Raw genomic sequence first — 26,300 nt, forward strand, 5'->3', positions numbered from 1 at the left:
AAAAAAAGGACCATAAACATGATTCAGTGTGCTGTAACATATAAACAAAATATATTATGTACATACAGGCATACCCCGCTTTACATACCCGCGAGTGAACTTAAAGGTGCCTCGTGAATACAGACATTCCTGCTCCTCTTCTGTTTGCAAATGAACAGTAAATGGAAAGTTCTATTCTCGCCCGGAGCAGCTCAGTTCAGTGTCTTTTGAGCAAGAACTTTTCACACCATCTGACATGGCACAGCTTAATCATCTCAAATTTATAATGCCTACTCCTAGCTGAACATATATATATATTTTTCTGCCCTACGTTGTCCATATTCTGCAATCGGCTCCCATCCAGTGAAAGGGTTTACCCTGCCATTTTCTATAATTATGACTTAGGAGCTTAGCTGCATTAGCCACAATTCTGAGGATTCAAAGTTAAACCATAAATGCTTAAAGTGATGAGGAGGTGTTTCTAAACAAAGTGTGAGAATAAGCTGCTAACAAATACAAATTGGCACGGTATTGACAGAAAATGGCCCACTGTGGCAGGTTTATTTTACCTTTCCTCCCAGTTTAAGGTTGTCACATGAGTAAAACATTAAAGATAAATGGTACAATATGGAATGAGATTTTTTTTTTTTTTTTTTTTTTACTGTTTGTTTTAACCAAATAAAAGCCCACTGGAAATCACTAAATAAATCCCTGGAAATAAAATCACTGGATATCTGCAGTTGCAGTATCAGTTATGCCTGTAAATGACTATTGCAATGCAGTACATGCATTGGGAAGTGAAAAAAAGGTATTGCTTCACTTTAAGTACATTTTTGTTTTACATACATGCTCTGGTCCCACTGTGTACTTAAAAGTGGGGTATGCCTGTATATTTAGCAGTCCACTGATAGGAGCATTTTCCCGTTCACAGATCAGGTGAGAACTGAGCAATAGAGGAGATAGTAAGAGCAGCAATATTACCTGCTTCTGTATATAGAGACTTACTGTTGGTTTTCAAACACTGTTTGACCCAAGGTGCATGTATATAGCGAAAAGTTTGTGTCATATACTAAAGGTACAATTCTTAGATTAAAACATAGTTTTGAGGTGACAGGTGTCCTTAACCCCTTAAGGACACATGACGTGTGTGACATGTCATGATTCCCTTTTATTCCAGAAGTTTGGTCCTTAAGGGGTTAAAGTTGTGTTGGTGCGTGCTAGAAGTGTTCTGGAGTGACCTTCCAAGCTGCACCATTGCCAGAGATCACGCACTAAATAAGATATAGAAACTACTATAAAAGTAGTAGTACTTTTTTTTATTTAGAAGTTGAATTTCGAACATATAAAACAAACTAATTTAGAGGGGATAAAAATAGCAGTGACAGTGAGCTTTAAAAATCCTATTATTTTGTATTTATTTTTTTGCTTTAAGACAGAGCAGGGATTTCTTTTTAAAAAAAATAAAACCGATTCCCTGCAGACTGCCCCAGAAATTAACATTGCTGACATTGTCCAGTTAGGCAAAATAATTTCCTTTATTAAATATTAGACTATTATTATTATTTTTTTTATATATGTATATATCCCACCTATTCCATATATAAGTTACTTATTTGCCACAGTGTCGATATTTATAAAGACTAACCTGCAAGAATACAGCCATTTCCGGCTCATCCATGTACTGAATTCCTGACTCCACCAGTTTTGAAACAGTTTCTAAATGGTCAGCATACTTTTTCATTAAAGATCTCACATATTCAAGTCTTTCTTCTTGGTCTCTAGTGATGACTTGGGTTAGTTCCCCTTTCCTTTCCTCAAGGATAGCATACAAATAATCAAATTTTTCACATAGCTTTTCTTTCTGTCTTTTGCTGTTCTCCTGAAAAAATGAAGAACATAATGAGATTCATTACAAGTGTTAAGAGCTTACATCCATTCTAGGTACCATTCACTGAAAATATAAAGTGTCAACCTTAAATCACACACAGTGTACAGGATACAAAATCATATAACCTACAACTACAAGGCATAAAATGATGAAAGGTAAAAATCACTACTAGTGTTAAAAGCCTTGTCACAAGCATGGGACTAATAGTGTCTAATAGTTGACCAGGAAATCTAATTACTTTACTGGTATTTTGTTCTATAAATCTGTAATTGGGTTCTGAAATGTGACACATTTGCTTTTTATCATATGTTATCTTTGGTTATGAGAAAAACTGCATTGCTCTCCTAGTGTTTTCAACATATATATTGTGACAAAATGGCTTTTGTCACTGGGTCTGCATGTGACAAACTGCCCTACCCCCCTATCGCTTGGAGGAGCCAGATTGCTAGCCTCTTACCCTGGGATGCTGGCCCGTTAAGTTATGGGGTCTTAAGGCACTTGGGACAACGCCCTCTGTCTCTGGATCACATCATTCGCCTTACTTGGTTGGATTGTACATTTCCCCTGTTACACTCGTATGTGGGTTTGTGCAGTTTAACTTCCATTACAGCTGGTGAACGTAAACTTTACTCGACGTTATTGAGAACTGTGTTCGTGGGATCTGAGCGCTATTCGCCTATAATATGCGCTCAGATCCAAGCTATCTGGGGGTGTGTGGAACATGGGGACTTCGTTCAGCGAAACATGAGTTATTGATTTTAATACAGTTTTGTTAAAAGGTAAAAAGCACATGTTTCTCTCTGCCCGGAGATAATTAGGTTCTCTGCAACCACTTAAGTTAATTATCTCCAGGATAGAGAGGAGGGGTAAGTTAATTATCTCCAGGATACAGAGGAGGGGTTACACTCTTCCTGTGGGTGTGTATAAGAATTGTACTGTATACTGATTGGTTCTGCATATTTTGTTACAGACTTCCACAAGGTCCCATGTGGGAGTTCCCTTGCTGGGAGACCATCATAAAAGGGCTGAGTTTGGCCATCAATAAACACATTCGTTTTACCCCTTCATGAAGTCTCGACTCATGTTTGGGGAATTGGGAGCTATAATCACTACTTCACTCTTTTCAGCTTGGATTTCGGGAGACGCTACAAGGATCAGCGCTGCACGGATAGCAGGATCCTTTACATATATATATGTAAAGTCACTGCTACATTTTTTGCCATTTAGGAGTTAAATCACTTTTGTTTCTGTTTATGTAGCTATAGAGACACCTTCCCTGGCTATGACTCAAATTGCCTCTGTAAAAAAAAAAAAGCTTAGTTTTATTTTTAATCACATCTTAAAGCACAATGTATTTCCTTTGAGATGTTTTTATCTCTTGGTATGTTGAATGAATTGAACTTTAACTGAGCACAGGGGTGTGCTGCAAGCTTTAGCAGGCAATTAACAATGGGGGAGACAAAAAGATATAAGCACTTCTATATTAAACACACCATGCAATAAAGGAATACAAAAATAAAATTCTTGAAATATATTGTGTTCAATTAAACGGAATCCTTTATGGATCACAACTTGTGCTATGATTTTAAAAAGCTGTGTTAAAAACAGCATCCATTGCTAGGAATACCTGAATAATTGCAGAATTAACGCCAAAACACGAGGCCTTACTGAGCTCATTTGCATATCAAGCTGGGAACTCTGGGATGGTTCTGGAAACCTGATTTCTCGCATTTCTGTGCCCAGAGGGAATGCTCCAAAGTCTAACTTGATATATGCAGGTGATGCATAACAGTATTTTTTATTTGTACTGTGGGAAATTTTACTGTGTTTTGTCTTACCACAATTCTTTTTGACATCTTGCTATAATAACAGAAAGATTCATGACTGAGACTACATTTTGTTAGGTAAGTAAATTTTGACAGAGTGGAGCTAACTGAGATCAGATTCAAACTATCAATCAATACGCATATCAATTGTCAGCTCTTTAGAAACTTTTACCTCTTAGTAACCAGACCGTTTTTTTCAATTTGTTTTACCATTAAGGACCAGGGCTGTTACTACATTTCTGCTGTGTTTGTGTTTAGCTGTAATTTTCCTCTTACTCATTTACTGTACTCACACATATTATATACTGTTTTTCTCGCCATTAAATGGTCTTTCAAAGATACCATTATTTTCATCATATCATACTATAAAAAATTATAAAATAGAATGAAAAAATTAAAAACAACACACTTTTTCTAACTTAAAACCCCAAAATCTTTTACGCATCTACAACCGCCAAAAAGCCCCCGTGCTAAATAGTTTAGAAATACCCATTATCTCTTTATACCGATTATATCTGTCATAAATCTCTGAATCACACCTTATATGTATATATTTTTTTAAAGTAGACAACCCAGGGTATTCAATATGGGGTATGTCCAGTCTTTTTTAGTAGCTACTTAGTCACAAACACTGGCCAAAGTTAGCATTTATATTTGTTTGTGTGTGAAATAAGTAAAAAACTAAATTTAATGCTCATTTTGGTCAGAGTTTGTGACTAAGTGGCTACTAAAAAAGACTGGACATACCCCATTTGCAATACCTTTGGTTATCTTCCTTTGCAAATGGTATGCCATACGGTCTTAAAGGCAACAGATCCAATCTGGCAAATTTCAATGTGAAAAAAAGGAAAATCAAGCCTTATATTTGACGCTCTAACGTTCAAAAAAAACTATAAACTATTAGGGTATTATGGAAAACTACAGGGTTAAATACAGTGCTAGCGAACTAAATATTACATAAATATGCACATAGAATTTAAATATATATATATATACATATTTATATATTTGAAGTCTACGTGTATATTTATGAAATTATTTATGTAATTATGTATATGGATATATATATATATATATATATATATATATATATATATAAAAATAGGATTATTACTATATATCTATAACAATGTGATTTTGTTGAGGACCTTTGCTTTATGTCCCTCGCTTGCATTATTTTGTATTCTGTATATATTATGTGATGTATGCCGGTCTATTTAGACTCGGGGATGTATTGGTTCTTTGCTCTGCTGCTTGAATGTTTGAGTTATTTATGTATTTATTTATGTGTTCATGTTGGACGAGACTGGGAGTACACCAGTCATTCTTGGTACCCTCTTCTCTTTAGATCACTGCAGCTCTTCTTAGTGGCTATACTTGTATCTCGTTGTTATTGTGCATTACGTTCTTTTCCCCATAGGTTTAGTTGGTGGATATTTAATCACCCTTTATCTGGCATCGTCTTTTCATGTTTTCTCCCTTTTTTGACTAAGAAGTTCTGACATATATCCTTTACTACTCTTTTTACCTTTATAATGATATCTAAGGATTAGGAGTGATACATTACTCTTGGTACAATTATGCTTTCAATTGCTGTTTGTTGGTACTTTGCTCCCTGTGATGTAGAATTATTAAAAAATCTTTATTGTACTTGTATTGAATTATTGTACTAACTCCATTTTAATTTCATACCGTGACAAATCCTCCATTTTGTCCTCCTAACCTGACTTCTTCATTCCTCCATTTTGTCCTCATAACCTAACTTCTTCATTTTAAAACTACATTACATGACAGAATTTCCCAGCACATCTAACAATGGACAAAGACTGTATTTTCTATAAAGACATGACTAACTCAGGAACTGCTGACTTTCCCCTAACTCGCAACATAGTATAATTTGAAGGCCATGAGAACACAGTAGTAATGAAATGTTCTATTCATAAGAGACCTTGCACCTGGCCACGAGATCTGAGATCACCGACCGTGTAAAATGACGCTCCAGACCCCCTTGTCCCCACCCGTGTCCAAAATAATACCACCTCTTGGTGGGTGGGCACGGGACTAACCACTTAGTTTTGAGCCAATTAATTATACTGATAGGTGGACACTAATTCAGACACTTAACAATTAACCCAATTAATGATGTTTATTCACTAATATATTGATAATCAATGATGACGTAAAATGTCTCTTAAAAGGGCCTGCGCGCCCGCTTTGCTTCACTTGCCAATAAATTTTCTCGAAGTTATTTTAACCTGAACTCCGTGTGTCAGACTTAATTACTTCAGCGTATATACGCAATTCAATTTTCTTAATTTGGACAGGAACAGATAGACATTTAAACATTTTGGTTTACTGCTAAAAAGTACCATAACAACTTTGGCGCCCAACGTGGGGCATCGGGCTATGTCCGGCCGGTGAGCCGTCCTAAGGAAGACGCAGTTGGACGGAGGAATCCGGGGGGAAGGAAAGGAGATTGATCACCTCCAGGTACACGGTAGAGACTTCTGCAGAGCCACCGGTATGTTCCGGCCCCTTTGATTGACCCGTCCACGTGTCTGTGACTGCTTCCCGGGAGGACATCAAAGACAGGTAAAATCTTGCCCGGTGTCTCGTTACTCACTTGTTTACCTGCATTTAGTCTATCTGTTGCCTGGGTGTGTTTGAATTGTTTCGCCTGTTTCCCCTTTTTGAGATAAAGGGGGGTGGACCTGCGGGGGTTTTGCCTGGGGTTCTCTGTTTCGCCTGTTTCCCCTTTTTGAGATAAAGGGGGGTGGACCTGCGGGGGTTTTGCCTGGGGTTCTCTGTTTTGCCTGTTTTCCCCTTTTTGGGATAAAGGGGGGTGGACCTGCAGGGGTCTTGCCTGGGGTTCTCTGTTTTGACTGTTTGCTTGCTTACCCCTTTTTGGGTTAAAGGGGGGGTGGACCCGGGGGATTTGCCTGGAGTCCTGTTGCCTGTTTTACTCCTTTTAGGGGCCACGGGTCTGTGGCTGTAAGGAAAAAGGGGGGTTGACCTGTGGAAACTTTCCTGGGGGTCTTCTTTGCCTGTTCACCTCTTTTAGGAGCCTCGTGGCTGTGGCTGTAAGGAAAAAGAGGAGTGTTGGAACTGTGGATTTTGTGTAGACTCATAATTTCCTGTGATCCTTCTTGTGTCACCTTGATAACCTAGCTAGCGTCATTGTACACGTAACTCTGCTTGCAGAGAGGTGGTAACCCACAGCTTCGAGCGCTGAGGCTGGTGGAATTCCAATTTTCTTTTATTTGTGGCGGGGGGATTCAGGCAGGCATTGCTTGTCTCCCGCACCACGTGGTAGTGAGACCTATAAGTGGGTTTTATAGGGGCACTACGGGGTTGAGGGAGGTGACTTTGGAGTAAGCACACGAGTAAAGGAAAGGTTTACTGTTGATTTTATTTGAACTGTGATGCATGCACTGTATTTCAATTGTACTGTTGTCCTGTTTGTGTAATTAGGAGTTATTTAAACTCCTGTGTCTGTCTCTAAGGATTTTTCCTTGTCTTTTCCCTTTTCTATACCTCCTATATTATTATTCTATCCACTCCTATTTCTCTTGATAGAGAAGTGATTGGTCACACACTTCTCACCTCGCTCCAATCCGTGTCTACCACCTCGGGTAGGCGGATTCAGTGACTAGTCTACGTTTTGGGAAGACGCACTTGAGGGAGGGGGAGGGACCCACCCTTTTTCTTGAGTGGCAGTCGAGCATTGTAGACGCTCTTGTTCCTTTTTCCTTTTCTATCCCTATATCTAGGACGCTGGTATAGGGGGGAGGGGGAATATGGGGCAGGAATTGGGCAAGCCCGGTAGGGGCTGGCTCGCATGTGATTTAGTTGAGGACAGAGAGGGAGAGGAAATGGTTAAAGGTGTTGAAAGAATTGATAAAGTGTGTAAAATTGCTGTGCCTTCATGTGGTAGATTACAACCAGAAAGCTGGCGTAGATTACTGACAGAGAAGAAAGGCAAGCTCACAGATAATCATTTATTAAAGACTGCTGAAGCGTGGTATAGAGTAGCGAAGGCTATTCAGCAGGAAGGTTGGGTTGAGGAAGAAATAAATCACAAAGGTGTGAAATTGTTTGTGTATCATAATAACTGTGTTGCTGGGGTATTCCCTCAGCCAGCGCCCCAAAATGGCGCCCAGGGGATGTCTATCCCCAAGGTTCAGTCAGCAATAGGTGATAGCCAGCTGACTATGTTCCCCACTCCCAATCCTCCCGATGCCCATCCCGTCACCTCCCCTGTCTGCCCGGTCCTGAATTCTGATGGATCTTTCTTTTCCCCATTCCCGTCCCTAACATTCCCATCATCCTCATCCATCCCTGCACCACCTTCTATACCTAATTCTAACATCTCATCTGTCATTCCTTCCCTGCATTCTCTCTCCGTTAATAACTCCGCCCTCCCATCTGCATCCACCCAGCTAACCACTCCCTCCTCCCTTGCTCCGGCCCCTCCTTCTACACCCACCCCTACCAATCCTTCTCCGTCCTCTCCCGTACCCGCCTCCGCCCCGGTCCAATATCCCACCTCCTTCCCAAATCCCCACCCAACTCTCCTGCCCTCCCCAGCCTGGCCATACCCCTTCCCGTACCCCATGGCCCTGCCCTATCCAAACTACCCATACCCCCTTCCCCAAGCCACTCCCCAGGTTCCGGTCATGCCCAGTACGGCACAGCCTGCCCCGGATGTGCCTACATCCAACATGGCCGCCACTTCTTCCCTTAACCCCAATGCAGCTTCCTTTCACGCCCCCAATATGGCGGCCCCCAGTCATTCGGCCCTGATGCCAGTACTTCCCGGTGACTACTTATCCCAAGACTACGACCCACGAGCCACCCCTGCATCTGGGACTCCCTCCCATCCCCCGGTTCTGTCACCTCAAGCGGGCCCCTCACGTAGAAGGGCCCAGATCGTAGAAATAGAGGAGGAAGAGGATGACAGGGTATCCCAGGATTCATTGGAGGCTGTGGGAGCCTCAGCTCATCGTTCTATCGATGATCCCTTTGGACACAAGGGTCGGGGAGAACGGGCCCCTCCCAAATATGTTGCCTTTAACCCCACTCAAGCTAGTGCTTTAATGAAATCACTCCCTGACCCAGAAAAGCAACCTATGCCTTTTTACCGAGGGATAGTTCAAATTCAAAAGACTTATTCCGCCGCATGGCGTGATTTACTGAGTATTTGTGCTATTAAAGCAGGGGATGCATATTGGCCCAGCATGGCCCGTCACCTCAGTACAGATCTGCTCTCCAGTGATGTTGATTACCCCTCCGGAGTAACTTTCTGCAACCAGTTAAGAGAATGGGCTAAGGACAAACTTGCTGATCAGGCTGCTGGCCTTACTGATGTTATACAAGATAAAGGTGAATCAGTGGAAAGGTTTCATGCAAGACTGTATCAAATGTTTACAGATTTGGGGTTTGATCTTACTGACAAGATCCATTCACAAATGCTGTCCGGTGCATTTGTCCAAGGTGTTAAAGACTCCATACGTAAGGGATCATTGCTGCACGCCCTGAATATAAGGTTGTTCCTCTGGATACTTTACTTTTAGTTGCTAGAGGTCTGGAATCTGCCCAGACCCCAAGAAGACCCACCTCAGACCCTCTCATGGTGTCCCGCTCCACCCCTGTCCCAAAAGGCACCAAACCTGAGGATGGACATTGCTTCAATTGTGGAGCCAAGGGACACTTTAGAAGTGACTGCCCAGAGCCTAAAAGAGAGCCAAGAGAGCCCAGAAAGCCGTCCAAGCCTGCCCCGGCTCCCAAAGCCACTCAACAGGTTCCAATAGTTGAGGAACCAGATGATTAGGAAATTGGCAAGCCTGTGTCATTAACCCCTGTCATGGCAGTGTCTACAGGGGATAAGTGGGGGCCACTTGCTACAGTGACTTTACCCATTGAGGGCCAACCAACCACATTTCTTGTTGACACAGGTGCAGCCCGTAGTGTTCTGCGAGAACAAGACCTGCCAGACCCATCTTTTCTGTCCAATATTGATGTCTCTTGTGTTGGAGTGGATGGCCAGCCAAGACACAGCCCTTTAACAACTCCACTACGAGTTGGCTCTAGCCTTTTCGTGGTATCCTCCACATGCCCAATTAACCTGTTAGGTGCTGATGTTCTCTCACGCCTACAGGCCTCTATTACCTTCACTCCAGATGGACAGGTAGAAATGTCTACACCTCTATCTGAATCAGACACCTCAGCCTTGTGCTCCTTACCTCTGATGCTGCATTTAGAAGGTCCCCGTGGGGAGGCAGCAGAACCGAGGTCCAATTTCCCAGACGTGTTAAAAACACAGGTGCCTGCTAAATTATGGTCCTCAGGCCCAGAGGACATAGGTCACCTAAATGTCCCTCCTGTGTTGGTAAAGCTTATTCCAGGAGCTAAGTTACCAAGAAAACCACAATATCCTTTAAAACCAGCACAGGCTGCAGCCATTTCTATCCAAATCAAAGCACTCTTGGAGAAGGGTGCTCTAGTGAAATGTAAATCTGAATGCAATACTCCATTATTTCCTGTGAAAAAGAAAACTCCAAAAGGTGAGCCAGAGAAGTACAGGATGGTTCAGGATCTCCGTGCCGTTAATGAAGCCACTGTCCTGGACACCCCTCTTGTACCAAACCCTCATACTCTGCTCTCTGGAGTCCCACCATCTGCAAAGTTTTTCACAGTCATTGACCTGGCTAATGCCTTTTTCAGTGTCCCACTGGACCCATCTTGCCAATACCGGTTTGCCTTCACCCATGAAATGCAACAGTATACCTGGACTGTCATGCCTCATGGGGCACAAAATTCACCAAGTCAATTTGCAAAAGCCATGGGCACCATTCTTGACCCATGGCAAGCTGAACACCCAGAAGTTGTTTTGCTCCAGTATGTGGATGATTTACTGCTCTGTGGAGATGACATACCCACTACTGAAAAGTGTTCAATTAGTCTCCTTTGCTATTTGGCAGAACAAGGATGCAAAGCTTCACTTATCAAGCTGCAATTCTGCCAACCCTCAGTAATTTTCCTTGGACATTGCCTATCTCAAGGTACCAGACATCTTACTCGGGACCGGTTAAGAGCAGTACTGGATATCCCACCTCCAAGGACTTCAAAATCTCTTCATGCCTTCTTAGGCCTCATTTCTTACTGCAGAGCATGGATCCCAGAAGCCTCTCTGCTTATGCAACCTCTCTATGATGCACTCAAGTCAGACCCATTCTGTCTGACCAATGAAGCCCTGGATAACTTCAAATCTCTTAAACGTGCAATTGCTTCTGCCCCTGCCTTGGGCCTACCAGACTATACAAAACCTTTCAAATTGTTTGTCTCTGAAAGACAAGGCCATGCAACAGGGGTTCTTACCCAAGCTAATGACTTAAGAGGCCGCCAGAGGCCTATTGGATATTTCTCATGTCAACTGGACATTGTGGCCAGAGGGACTCCTTCATGCCTTAGGGCTGTTTTTGCTGCGAGAGAGCTCATTGAAAGAACTTCGGATCTGGTCCTTGGCCACCCTCTGGTTGTTTTGGCTCCTCATGACATCTCTGCCATTATCAACCAAGTCCAGCTCAAGCACGTGTCCCCTGCTAGACACTTGCGCCTGCAATGTCATCTTCTTCTACCTGACAACATTTCTATACAAAGATGTCAAGTTCTTAACCCATCCACTCTTCTTCCACTCCCTGAGGGGGGTATCTACTATGGGTTTATCATGGATGAAACCTACATCTACCTTCTCTGTGGGTGCATCAAGAGAATGCATCCAAACCTAACATTTCATGAAGAAGATACACCTTTATGTGAAGGCCCGGATTACGCCTTCTGTACCATGTGGTACAAGCCAAACATTACCCCTGAACCTTGCTATGAAGATGAGCTTTACCACTGGATTGATGTGAAGCTCACTGCTCAAAATTTCTATTGTGACTCTGAAGGAAATAGCATGGTTCTGATCCAACTACCTCAAGAACTCAACTACCTCTACCGCCATTGGGATACTGCTATCCCACATATTCCTGTTACCAAGTTGAAAACAAGGTCATGGAATGATCTTGGGCCCATGGCAAAGTTATGGGCCACCATGAATGAAACACAGCTACAGGAAAATGGTATTGTCAAATACCCAACAACTGACCTTCTGGAAGCATGGCCACGCCATTTCCTGGAAAAAGAATTCCAAGATCTGGTCATAGTGAATGATTATGACCCAGAAACACCTCATGACTGTTTTGAACAGATGAAAATGGAGACAGTGCACTTACCAACTGTGCATGAGAACCCATTACCAGATCCAGATTTTACCCTGTTTGTGGACGGCTCAAGATATGCTGATGAAGAAGGAAGATACCATACAGGATATGCCGTAACCACAACAGATGAAGTTATCAAATCATCATCTTTACCGCCAGCAATGTCTGCGCAAGAAGCTGAATTACAAGCTTTGACTTCAGCATGCAAAATTTCCGAAGGAAAACGTGCCAACATCTATACAGATTCAAGATATGCTCTGGGTGTGGCACATGACTTCGGCCTTATTTGGAAGACAAGAGGATTTCTTACCACCGCCGGTACACCAGTTAAACATAGCTCTGCAATTAAGGATCTAATGGATGCCCTCCTACTCCCTGAAGAAGTGGCCGTTTTGAAAGTCAAGGCACATGGGAAGTTGGATACAGATGAAGCAAAGGGCAACCATTTGGCTGATCAGGCCGCTAAGCAAGCAGCCAGAGATTTGCAGGAAGTGGATGAAGAAGTGTCCGGACAAGAAGAAGAAGTTCCTGTTTTTGCCCTGCAAACCCTCCCTACCGATTTAAGAATTTTGCGAGAACAGCAAGCTGCAATCACCCCTGAAGAAATCCAGAAATGGAAGAAGAAAGGAGCTATCCTAAAAGACGGAATATATTACAACAACTTCAAATTTTGCCTTCCAAGAAATTTATATCCAGCAGTTGTCCAATGGGCACATGGGCCTGCACACCTGTCAAAGGATTTAATGACCGCCCTCATACAGAAGTATTATGAAGCACCTGGAATCACAACATTGATCAACAGCTTCTGTAGGGCCTGTGTCATTTGTGCAAAATGCAATCCAGGGAAACCAATCAAAGTGCCTTCCAAGCACCTGGCGAAACCCATGTACCCGTTCCAGAGAATTCAGATTGATCACATTCAAATGCCCAAGAGTGGGCCTCATGAATATGCACTAGTAATAGTGGACATGTTCTCAGGCTGGCCAGAAGCCTACCCAGTGGCCAATATCACTGCAAAAACAACTGCAAAACGTCTACTTACAGATATTGTATGTAGATTCGGACTTCCAGAAGTCATTGAAAGTGATCAAGGCCCAGCCTTTACAGCAACAGTGACTAAAGAAATTTGGACTGCTCTAGGGGTGACCCTAGCCTTCCACACCCCTTACCACCCACAAAGTAGTGGTAAAGTAGAGCGCATGAATGGCACCTTAAAAGCCAGAATGTTAAAAATGTCACAAGAAACAAAGATGCCCTGGCCAGAAAGCCTGTCAATAGCTTTATTCAGCGTTAGGCACACACCTAGAGGGAAGCACTCATTATCCCCATATGAGATTCTATTTGGGACAGCACCCAGACTAGGTTGTTATTTCCCGCAACAGTTACAGCTCCAATCAGATGTTTTAGTAGACTATGTAACTGAACTTGCAAGTGCCTTAAACAAAATACATGCCCAAGTTTTCTCTTCAATTCCAGATCCCGATTTGGATACAGGTACCCACAGCCTGCTTCCCGGAGATTGGGTTCTGGTTAAGAAATTTGTGCGGAAAAATACCCTGGAACCAAGATTTGACGGTCCATTCCAAGTTCTCCTGATCACCGCAACCTCCGTCAAAGTGGCCGGCAGGCCAAATTGGATCCACGCTTCCCACTGCAAGAAGTCTCCTGCCCCAGAGGAAGCAGATACCGCACAAGCATGTACCTCTGGTACATAATCTTCTTAATTAGTTCAATTAAAGCCCAGCAAGTAGCCATTACTAAGGATGTTAGTGGGTACACCTTTTGGTATAATTCATCATGTACCCATGTGGCTACCTATACCTTTGATTATTGTGATATTGTAGAATGCCCGTTCCCTACGTCACAAATTCAGAATATCTATAGAGATATCCCTCATTCAAAGGACCCATATGTTTGTGTAGTGGACAGACAATGGGGGCACAATTGTGACCATTGGGGGGCGGCGGGATGGAATGCCGGGCCTGCCTGGGGTTACAAACCAAAAAGTGCTTTATCTAAAGTAGATGATCAGGGTAGATCCCTTCTCCAGAGAATGACTTTGAGAAAGCCTGGGGGAGGTACACCAATGAAATTAATTCTTAATATTGAGCATCCAAGTCCAACAGATGCAGACCAATATGTGATGGGAATGTATTGGAAAAAGGGTTCCTACCATAAGTTAGGGCATTTCTACCTTAAAGATATGTGCAACTCTTCTGAGTGGCAAGGGGCCACTCATATGGTCCCTAATCCATTAAAACCACACATCCAGACTTTTCAAGATATGATGGCCATTGCTAACCCCACCTTTGAAGATACCATGGCCGCAGAAACAGGTTTTAATGATGTAAATCTATGGTTAGAATGGATGAAATATAATGCTAATAAGCATAATAAGACTGCATGCTATGTGTGTGGCGGTGCCCGGCCTCACCTGGGCACTGTGCCTTTAATCCTGCCAGTAGATATAGAAGCATGTGTTTTGAGCCTTTTTGCCTATCACTATGATTTTAACAGGTCCATATGTAAAGCATGGACAAAAGAGTATCCTCTCCTAACCCAGGATGTCAAACCCCCAGATGGTATTACAGTATATAAAGGTAATTACACTTGTTATGCTAATTATGATGGAATTGGCAGGTTCTTAGGTAACTTCTCCAAGGGGTATTGTGCTACCTACAGAAATGTCTCCATGAACTTGTTGCAGTTTCACACTAGGTCATTGGGGGATATTTACTGGTTGTGTGGGGATTTACAGTTAAGATCCAGGATGGACAAGGAGTGGTGGGGGGAGTGTACTTTGGCTAAAGCCATTATGCCCATACACATCATCTCTGACACACACCTCATTACTCATGAGTCCAGACACACTAAGGTTAAGCGCGAAGCCCCAGTGAAGGGAAGTTTTGACCCTCATGTTTATATTGATGCCATTGGGGTGCCTAGGGGGGTGCCCAATGAATTTAAAGCAAGAGATGAAGTTGCTGCAGGATTTGAATCACTTTTTGCCATAGTTACCACAAACAAGAATTTAAATTGGATAAATTACATTTATTATAATCAACAGCGTTTTGTTAATTATACCAGAGATGCTCTCCAGGGATTGGCCGAACAGTTGCAGGCCACATCCCAAATGGCCTTCCAGAATAGAATGGCCCTAGATATGATCCTAGCCGAAAAAGGAGGGGTATGTAAAATTTTGCCAGACACCATGACATGTTGCACTTACATCCCAGAAAACACAGGCCCTAATGGTAAAGTTACATTAGCCATAGAAAAATTAAATGACCTTTCTGAAGAGTTAAAAAGGAATTCTGGGATAAAAGATCCCTGGGAAAGATGGTTTGGTTGGATGACAGGATGGCAAAGAGCTTTAATGCATATTGGTATGGCAATACTAATTTTTCTTTTTATCTTTGCTCTTCTCTTTTGTTGTGTCCTCCCTTGTCTGAGAAAATCCCTCATGAAGACTGTTGACCAAGCGGCACCCACTTTCACACATCTCGAAGTTGATGACCAAGATTTCCAAGATCTCAACTCGCCCTGTTTACTGCTGCAAACTATCCCTTTTGTTGATAAAGTGCGAGAATTCTAGGAAGGGACCAGCTTAGGGACAGCATCTGTCAGTGAATGGTAAAGACCCCGTGTGGAGAAGTGGTGGGCAAGCCATCATGGGCCACCCATGGGAGTGAAGTGTTCGAGAGCCATGCTGACGATGAGTTAGCCTATTAGGGTCAGCTCTAGGGACAGACTTGCACTTTGCATTAACACCTAGCTAGCGGCCACGGGGTTTCTGTGCCTTTGGGTTAACACGTCTTCTGGTACTAACAAATAAAGTTTTATCTCTTAGAATCTAACATTTCATAGGGGGGACTGATGTAGAATTATTAAAAAATCTTTATTGTACTTGTATTGAATTATTGTACTAACTCCATTTTAATTTCATACCGTGACAAATCCTCCATTTTGTCCTCCTAACCTGACTTCTTCATTCCTCCATTTTGTCCTCATAACCTAACTTCTTCATTTTAAAACTACATTACATGACAGAATTTCCCAGCACATCTAACAATGGACAAAGACTGTATTTTCTATAAAGACATGACTAACGCAGGAACTGCTGACTTTCCCCTAACTCGCAACATAGTATAATTTGAAGGCCATGAGAACACAGTAGTAATGAAATGTTCTATTCATAAGAGACCTTGCACCTGGCCACGAGATCTGAGATCACTGACCGTGTAAAATGACGCTCCAGACCCCCTTGTCCCCACCCGTGTCCAAAATAATACCACCTCTTGGTGGGTGGGCACGGGACTAACCACTTAGTTTTGAGCCAATTAATTATACTGATAGGTGGACACTAATTCAGACACTTAACAATTAACCCAATTAATGATGTTTATTCACTAATATATTGATAATCAATGATGACGTAAAATGTCTCTTAAAAGGGCTTGCGCGCCCGCTTTGCTTCACTTGCCAATAAATTTTCTCGAAGTTATTTTAACCTGAACTCCGTGTGTCAGACTTAATTACTTCAGCGTATATACGCAATTCAATTTTCTTAATTTGGACAGGAACAGATAGACATTTAAACATTTTGGTTTACTGCTAAAAAGTACCATAACACCTGTAGTTAGATTGGAATCTCTGCAGGTTTGATTGCTCATGCCTGCATTCTATATTTGTATTTGTAGTATAAGTTACATGTCTTCTTTATGCATTATCTGATCCTTAGGTAGTACAGTTTGTATATCTATATCTTGTTAATAGGTTGCTACAGGCTAATTGCAGTTTGATCGCTTTTCGATTAGTTCTGCCTGCTGTCTATCTCTAACGAGTTCTCTATGGACTTTCACTGTATCTAAATGGCCCCTGATGGGGTGTATAGGTCTTTCTTCCACATTTATAATTTATTCCTGTATGCAGGCTATGTTTTTAGTTATATGTATATGTATTATTTTGTTGGTTATACTGGGTTGCTATGGGAACGACCCCGGGAGGCGCACGTCTATGACATCATCAGTGTCAATTGTTTGACCTGAGCAGGCTGCTGGTCAGGTGCCCCTGGGATCACTCCTATTCTCAACCTGGGTAAGATTGGGGGTATATATTCTTATGGATTTGATTTGCAAGCTCATCCTGATGAAAGTCTGGGATACAGACTGAAACGTTGATTTTTATTTTGAGCTAATAAAAGCTAAGTTTTATTCATTCAACTTGGAAGTCCCTGGAGTGCCTCTTGTACTTTTGGCTATATATATATATATATATATATATATATATATATATATATATATATATATATATATTTCATATTATTTTTTATTTATTTATATATACATAGATTTATATATATATAATTTCATTCTACATATACATATATATTTATATTATAATACACTTAGAATGAAATTATATATATATATATATATATATATATAATTAAAAAAATTTTTATTATTTAAAAAAAATATTTTTAATTATTATTTATTTTTATAATATATATATATATATATATATATATATACAATATATGTAGTTATTATATATATTATATATATATATATTTATATATATATATATTCATATATATATATATATACGTGTGTAATTTTACTCTAAGTGTATTTTTATATTAATACATGTATATACCAGCGGGGTCCTAATTGGCCAAGGGGGGACTGTCTGGGCTGTCAGACAGTCCCCCCCAGACAGAGAGGAACACCGATCGCTGGCGGGGGAACGGCAGCGATTGGGTAAGTAAGTAGGAATGCCGCGGACGTACTAGGTACGTCCGAGGTCCTTAAGGACCATTTTTCTCGTACATACCTAGTACGTCTGCAGTTGGGAAGGGGTTAAATATGATGTTTGCATGGTCAATTCCTAGCATGTTCAGTTCAATACAGCCTTTCATCTTTCCAAGGTCAATAGAAACTGTTAAGATGAGTAATCATTTATTGCACAGGAAACATGAAAACAGTAAGATCTAAATGTGTCCTACCTCGTATAGAAATATAGCTTATTTGATTGACCTCAATATATTCTTTTTTAAAGGGAAACTATAGTGCCAGGAAAACAAAACTAATTTCCTGGCACTGTAGCTTCCTCTTCTGTCAAGGCCCCTTACTGTGGCACTGAAGGGGTTAATCACCCCTTCAGTCACTTACCTGGGTCCAGCGCCGATTTGCTAGATTGGTTACGTTGCCTTTGAGACCGTATGGTAGCCCAGAAATGAAAATGACCCCCATGATGGCATACCATTTGCAATAGTAGACAACCCAAGGTATTGCAAATGGGGTGTCCAGTCTTTTTTAGTAGTCACTTGGTCACAAACACTGGCCACAATTAGTGTTAATATTTGTTTGTGTGTGAAAAATGCAAAAAACAAATTTGAACGCCAATTTTGGCCAGTGTTTGTGACTAAGTGGCTTCTAAAAAAGACTGGACATTCCCCATTTGCAATACCTTGGGTTGCCTACTATTGCAAATGGTATGCCATAATGGGGATAATTCTCATTCCTGGGCTACCATACGGTTTCAAAGGCAACGTAACCAATCTTGAAAATTTCAATGTGAAAAAACTGAAAAATGTAACATGCTATATTTGACTCTGTAACTTCCCAAAACACCATATAACCTGTACATAGGGGGTAATGTTTTACACGTGAGACATCGCTGAATACAAATATGTGTATTTTATTGCAGTAAAAGCAAACAGTATTATGACATTCACAGTTAAAAATGACACGTAGAACTAAAAAAATAACAACATTTCTTAATTTCTCTCATTTTTTTATATTTTATTCATATTAAATTATGTTTCATACCTAAATATTTGGTGTTAAATGAAAGCCATGTTTCCAATGAATAAAATGATATATAATAAGTGTGGGTGCACTTAATATGAAAGAGGTGAATTACGATTGAACAGACATATAGTCAAATTCCAGATTTTGTTTACGTTTTGTTTTGATCACAACCTGTACATTTGGCTCAGTCCTTAAGGGGTTAAGGTACAACTAGAAATACATTTTATTAAAGGTAATTTTGCTGTATTATTGATCAGTATATGCAAAAGGAATGCAATAAAGTTTGAACATAATGTACTTAAGTTGAAGCTGTGACTTTTTTTTCCCCAACTTATTTTACATTTAATTTGCTGTTTAGTGTTTAAACTCTTGGGTGACAAACTTAACCTGAATTTGTGTTACTATATACATTTTAAATTCTGCTCGATGGGCTATATTAAATAAGGGGGGGGGGGGGGGGGGGAGGTATTCATGAACAGCTAATATTCAATATCACAGAAACAAATCTGTTCTATTAGAAATATGTAAAACAACCTCATTTAGCAGTGTTTGAGATTAAAAGTCGCAATCACTTACTATCACAGTTACACATCGACTTGGTGTATTAAGAGATCTATTTAAAATAAAAGTGGCTTTGATAGCCATTTCTTTCCTCCTTAAAGTGCTCTGACCTTATCATAAACCAATAAACCTTCACATTTAAATCCAATAAGCATTCACTTTACTTTCATTACACCAAATAAAATCACCTCGCGAAACCCAAGCCGAAATGACCCAAGCCGAAATGTGAGCAACTCACAAACACATTTCATTATTAACCATGTGACATAGAGCACACAGAAGGCTTAAGAGAAAGATGATTGCTTTCATTGTATACTTAAATTAGAATGCTCTTCCAAAAGGCCATTTCAGAATTGACCACTTATGGGGTGATTAGCAGAAATATAGCTTTTTCATTACAGTATCATTTTTAATAGTTTTACATTTTTATGTAAATGTTAAAATGTGGCAAAAGAGAACAGAACAAAAATTGCCAAATATTGCATTTCTATTTGGTTTAGAAAATGTAATCATAGGTGTTTTAAACATAGATTTACATATGATACATACATCGCAATACCCTTAATTTCTTCATTTTAATTAACATATCCACAGGTTTCTTTGCATGTAATTATATGCGTTAATTTGACCTTATTACTTACTATTGAAATTATGCAATTAAATTTATTTTTTATTTTGTTAAAACGTGTTTAGTCCTATTACTAAACTGCCCTCCCACCTGTGATTTACTTTGACCTTGCTTATGGGACATAACTTCTCACAAGGTCAAACTTGAGTTATGGAAAATGCACAGTACAAGTTAATTCTGTCTACATAGTAAGCATACTAGCTCCTCCAAGGGATAATCACCTGTTCTCACTCATGACGTGATGAAACAGAGGGCCAAATGTTTAGCCGATATGTTTCTGCTCAATTATACTAAATTTCTTGAGCTTAGATTAGTTTAGGTTTAATCTTTGGGACAAATGTGTGTGGGTGGAGATGGCATGTCACTGCCATAAGTATGTTATACTGCACATCACAAGCGGCTGGTGTAAGAGTGTAAGAATATATTTGGGATTGATCATAGTACCTTGTGCACTAAATTATAGTGAGAGCACATAGCGAGTCCAATGTCTCTGTCAATATTATTTTGCATTTCAATGACTTGATGTTAAAGTGTTCTGTGTAAATCACTGGGAACATATTGCTGCTATATAAATACTACTAATAATAAGTAACTTCCCACTACCGTGGCTGTGGATTCCCATGATACTTATACAATTTGCATAGTTCTCAAGCCCTGTATCTGCGATGGATATCAAACCGTATCTGCTGTGCACTATTATTCCCATGATGGTATAACAGTCTAGCTGTTGTGTCCTATCACTTGCATTGTGCTGTAGTGCTCCACCTGCCATGGACTCTGACTCTAATTAATCTCTAGCACTCTAACTGCAGTGGACTGACTCCCGTTGTGGTTTCAAACTCCTTGGACTAACACTTCTGTGTTGCTCTAGCACGTGAGCTTCTGTGGACTGTGACTCTGATAATGCTGCGGACGTCCAGCAGCTGTTACTAAGCATTATATATATATATATATATATATATATATACATACAAGCAGTTCTGTTCCGGCCTCTTGTGTATTATGACACCTGGTGTGCTATAGTGTTTCAGCAGTCACCGACTCTTACTCCCATGCTGCTTTAACTCAACAGATGCCATGGACTACGTCTCCCATGATAATCTCACTCTCCAGCCACCGTGGACTATGACAACCACATAGGGTTTTAACTAAACTCCAAAATCTACTAGATTTAAGCCATGCAAATGTTAGGCTAAAGTAGCCAAGCTGGGACTATAGTTGAGTTGGAGAGTTTTTCCAGATCAGATATTCAAAATTCAATTTTTTTCATTCAGGTTTAAGACTGGTACAATTTTTAATTTTGGGGGGAATAAATCTAATGATAATCTCGCAGTGCCAACAATTCTGGATTGTGTGAGTTAACTGAGAATTATAGGTGGGGCAGGGGAGTGTTACTGAGCACTGATGGAAACCTTTAAGAGTAAGGATCAACTGTTGCACCTACTGTCATTGAATTCAATTATTTATCATTTCAAAGCTGCATAGCGACTTAAAATAATATTGGGTAGAATAAGAATCTTTAAATCACATTTCTTACTATTTTATGATTCAATCCGTTCTACTAGAACAATGTACACATACATCTGCATGCTCTACTGATACATTATTAAAATCTATTTCAGGGACCTCTAAAGAGCAACAAGGGAGATGGAGGTAGCTTATCCCTGGTCTTATTTCTAGAACAGATTTCCTTAATTGTCTAGGTGGGGGATGTGCTGTGCATGGTAAATCACTTGTCATTTCCATCCATGCACCAAGAAGTCCCACGTGTAACACTCTGAGAGATCTCTGTCTTATGTTAAAACCACACAGCATGAAATCTGGAGTGAACATTTGCCAAATATCTATCACAGTAAAACAGCAGTGCCTGCAATGCACTCAGTATAGTGGGTGGAAAGAGATGGGGAATGGCTAACCAGTCCAGATTCACACAAACAAAGAACACAGTGCGTGTACAGTAGAGTTTTTGGTAAAAGAATAACGTGGAAATGGAAATAGTTGGATATGCAAATTGAGTAATGAAGTTATAGCAGCGACAACGCTCCTCCCACCTATAATATTCTTTGCCGGGACCATCACACCCATAGAGAATACGAATTAAATGATTAAAGGAAAACAATAGTGTCAGGAATACAGACATGACTCTATAGTGCCTATGTGGCTGTTGAAGTCCCTGGTCCCTTTGATCACTCTGAAAAAGGTGATTATACTCACCTTTTTTCCTGTGCCGCACTGGCCCTGTCTCCGTGGCTGAGATCATCTATCTTGATGATCTTAGCCAATTCAATTCTTTCTCATAGGAAAGCATTTAGAAGCTATCGCTCATGCATGGCAAAATGGTGTGCTTCACCAACCACCAATCTCCTTATAGAATCAATGCATTTCTATGGGTAAAGTTCAGCGTTTCCATGCAGAGCGTGAAGATGCTGAACTCCTGTGCTGTACACTATCCAGTCAAACAGGCCATTTCTTTTTTTGTGGGTGATATAAATTTAAATTTAGAGTACAGTTAGCTACAAAGTTGAAGTCAGCGTTTAGCATTAGGGTTGTGATAGGACAATAATGACTTTATTTTAGCATTAGTGACAGGGGAGAATGAGGGTAGCTGCTGTGGCATATTCTCTTCCAATTAATAGATATCAGTGGTGCGTTTTATTAAAAGGAAACCTGATGTCTAAAAATGCATATTTTTAAATTATAATAATTTATTGTTGTAAAAAACAATATGCATTTACTAAAATATGTGCAAACAAGCGCCCAGCATTACATAGTTACATAGCTGAAAAGAGACTTGCGTCCATCAAGTTCAGCCTTCCTCACATATGCTTTTGCTGTTGATCCAAAAGAAGGCAAAAAACCCAGTCTGAAGCGCTTCCAATTTTGCAACAAACTAGGAAAAAATTCCTTCTTGACCCCAAAATAGCAGTCAGATGTCTCCTTGGATCAAGTAGCTATTACACCACTAATTAGAAATTATATCCCTATATGTTATGTTTTTGAAAGTATTTATCCAATTGCAGTTAAAACATCTGTAGTGACTCTGACAAAACCACCTCTTCCGGCAATGAATTCCATATCCTTATTGCTCTTACTGTAAAAAATCCTTTTCTTTGCCTTAGATGAAATCTCCTTTCTTCAAGCCTAAATGTGTGACCTCGTGTCCTATGTATAGCCCTGTTTATGAATAGATTTCCAGATAATGGTTTGTACTGGCCCCGAATATATTTGTATAATGTTATCATATCCCCTCTCAGGCGCCGTTTTTCCAAACTGAAGAGATTTACATTTTTTAACGTTTCTTCATAACTAAAATGCTCCATTCCTTTTATCAATTTTGTAGCTCGTCTCTGCACTTGTTCTAGTGCCATGATATCTTTCTTTAGAACAGGTGCCCAAAATTGCACAGCATATTCAAGGTGTGGTCTTACCAGCGATTTATAAAGAGGCAAAATTATATTTTCATCTCGAGAATTTTATACATGACAAAACCTTACTGGCCTTAACAACGGCAGATTGACATTGCATATTGCTACCTAATTTGTTGTCTATAACAATTCCCAAATCATTCTCGTGTGTGGTTATCACTAGTTCACTACCATTTAGGGTGTAAATTGCTTGTGCATTCTTAACCCCGAAGTGCATAACTTTGCATTTTTCTAAGTAAAATTTAATCTGCCATTTTAGTGCCATTTACTTCCTTGTTTGTACTGAGCATTGTACAGTCAATGCTTCCAGTCCAAAGCCTCTCATAGGGTTGAGATTTAGGGATTCATGTAAAGAAAATAATACTTTGTTATTGTATTATTTTAAGTGACATTTTTAAGCACTCTCTTGTATGTGCCCATCAGAATGGTGATTGGCTCTATATATATAATTATTATTTTATGATTTATATAGCACCAGCAAATTTAGTAGTGCTGTACAATAGGAGCTATAACGGACTAGAATTTGTCTCAGACAATCACGGAATGAGTTACATTCAACAAAAGCTATTTAGCAAGTGGTTGCCTCAAAAACCTATATCAACAGCTATAGCCTCAGCCAGAATCTCATTGAGCTTGGAGTCAAGCGATTGCAGGCAACCTATTTCTATATTTATTTATTTTCTCACCTCTGCACGTACAATGGGTAGATGTAAAAAACAGAACCAATTTATGTTTTTTTTTCTTCATCAGGGAGTTATACAGTAAAGTTACCTGAGAGCTGGGCAATAGTAACTTTGGAACAGTACGTAACTCACACAGCCATGGGTAGCCTATCCAATGTCTTTATATGCTCACACCAGACGCAAGTTGCACAGAACTAATCATTTCAGCCAAGATGAGTGGATTCTAGCTGTCTGTTTGACAGACCAGGGAGGTGGCCTTACCCACAGGAAAAAGGTTTTTACACATATTTAAAAAGAAAGACCGAGACACGATCTGGTTGGAACTCCTCAGAGAAAACCTCTTACAAAACTATTTTATATGTGGCAAATACCCTGATAATGTTCCTTAAAAAACGCACTGCCGGCTGTTTGGTCTGCATCTGACTGAATCTGGTGGACATTGCCCTTGCTAGGGGTCTCTGTGGCATGTGGACATACTTGAGGTGGTGAGGCTTCCAATTCTCTGACCTGTTGTGTAACTATATTGTCACTAGGCTCTGTCCACCCCCCCCCCCCCATTTGATTTCCCAGTCCCCAATGGTTAACTCTCGTGGTCTAGTCCAAGAGGCTTTTACAAATATAAGCAGATTGGAGGATTGAGGCCTACTCTTCAAGATTGCTGTCACATCAGGGCCTGCTGCTGCACATACATTCACACAGCCGACCTGGGTGAAGCTAAATGTACAAGTAATTAATACTACACCTATGTGCCAAGCTCCCAGATACTGTTTACTGATTAATGATGCAGGGAAGATTTTTTCCAAAATATCTTCTGCATGGTATCACAGAGGAGGAGATGCAAGCAAATGCTGCAGCCGGCGCTTCATAGTGCAAATCCTTCATTGAGCTTCATCTTCACTTGCCTAGGCTGCAAACCAACTGAGGCCATATCCCCACCCATGGCTTGCCCTGGAAGTTTCCAGCTCTACATCAGTGGGTGTGTAAGACAGAAAGATCTAGAGTACCTGGTCCAGATGCCAGATGCTGCTGGATTTCAGGGAGCACCGTACTGGAATGTTTTATGGCTTGGGGCTGGTGGGGTGACCATCTGAACTTTAACGGATTAGCTGGACTCCACTTTCTTTGTGGCACTGGCTATCCCTCCAGAGGTATCCGCTGAGTGGACTGCAGACCCTCTCTACAGCAAAATTACTTTCTTTGATTTCTTTGTGAATAATCCCAGTTATGTTTATTGTTATATTTTATTCATATGCTCATATAGAATATTAGTTGTAGCATACTCATGCTATCCAGTGGCAATTTTCTCCTGTAGTTTGGCAATCCAGCGCTCACTAAATACCTTAATTAATTCTGCTTATGGTTAGTTAATATGGTACCTCTTGGAGTCTAATATCTTACCATTGTCTTTACACTTTATCTCATAAGACTAGTTAATAATAGCAGTAATAGTTTATTCTCACATTGCTTTTGAGACACTTTGCTCGACTGTTTACATAATATAAAATGAGACAATGCCCATCTGGATTATGCAATATATTTTGCTTTATGTTACCTGAGACATATTGTTCTACTGTGTACATTCTCTTCTTGAAATGTATTGTCTTTAATGCCTCAGTAAAAAACAAAAAACGTTTTAAAAAAAAATAGGATGCAGGGACAGGGTCTTTGCCCCATAACCACTTCCGTAATGCGAAGTTGGTAGAGTGACCCTTTAAGAAGTAGTAAATGTACAAAGATTTAGATACAGCAAAATGTATTTAAAAAAACCAAAAAACAAAACGTAGTTCTGCAATGTTATATATTTAAACTAAAGGCTCACCTGGGACCATCTTGAGAGTTAAACAAAATCTTCACCACAATTCAATGCTGGTGATATTGCAGAGTTAACCCCCATGTCTCATGGTTCCAACTGCCCAGTCTATTTTAGTAATGCATTGACACTTTCACAAATATTTGTCAAAGTGTAACAAAACAACTTCTACACATTTTTTTTAATTGTTTCCTGTATCATTCTACGGATTAGTGTTACTTTTATACTATAGATTTGTAAGAAACTACACTTCGATGTTAAAAACTTCACTGTTAAAGTAACGGTTTTAGGCACTTAACTAAAACGTTACACCAATTGCTTTTTGTTATTTTTCATCAAGGGGATAAAATAAGGTAGAGAGGGGGCTAGAATAATTTCTGATAGCTTCAGCCAAATCTGGCAGATTGTAAAGGAATAATTA

General features: G+C 40.2%; 1 protein-coding gene across 4 annotated transcripts in view; it reads right to left on the minus strand.

The window, feature by feature from the left end:
- Positions 1–26,300, minus strand: part of TRIM55 (tripartite motif containing 55) — a 115,373-nt gene that overhangs the window by 33,134 nt on the left and 55,939 nt on the right. For all 4 annotated transcript variants that reach the window (XM_063451351.1, XM_063451349.1, XM_063451352.1 and 1 more), the window contains exon 5: positions 1,625–1,858. In XM_063451351.1, coding sequence (XP_063307421.1) covers positions 1,625–1,858 — 234 coding nt within the window. The remainder of the gene's footprint in view (positions 1–1,624; positions 1,859–26,300) is intronic.

This window comes from Pelobates fuscus, chromosome 4, assembly GCF_036172605.1.
Source record: "Pelobates fuscus isolate aPelFus1 chromosome 4, aPelFus1.pri, whole genome shotgun sequence".
NCBI lineage: Eukaryota > Metazoa > Chordata > Amphibia > Anura > Pelobatidae > Pelobates > Pelobates fuscus.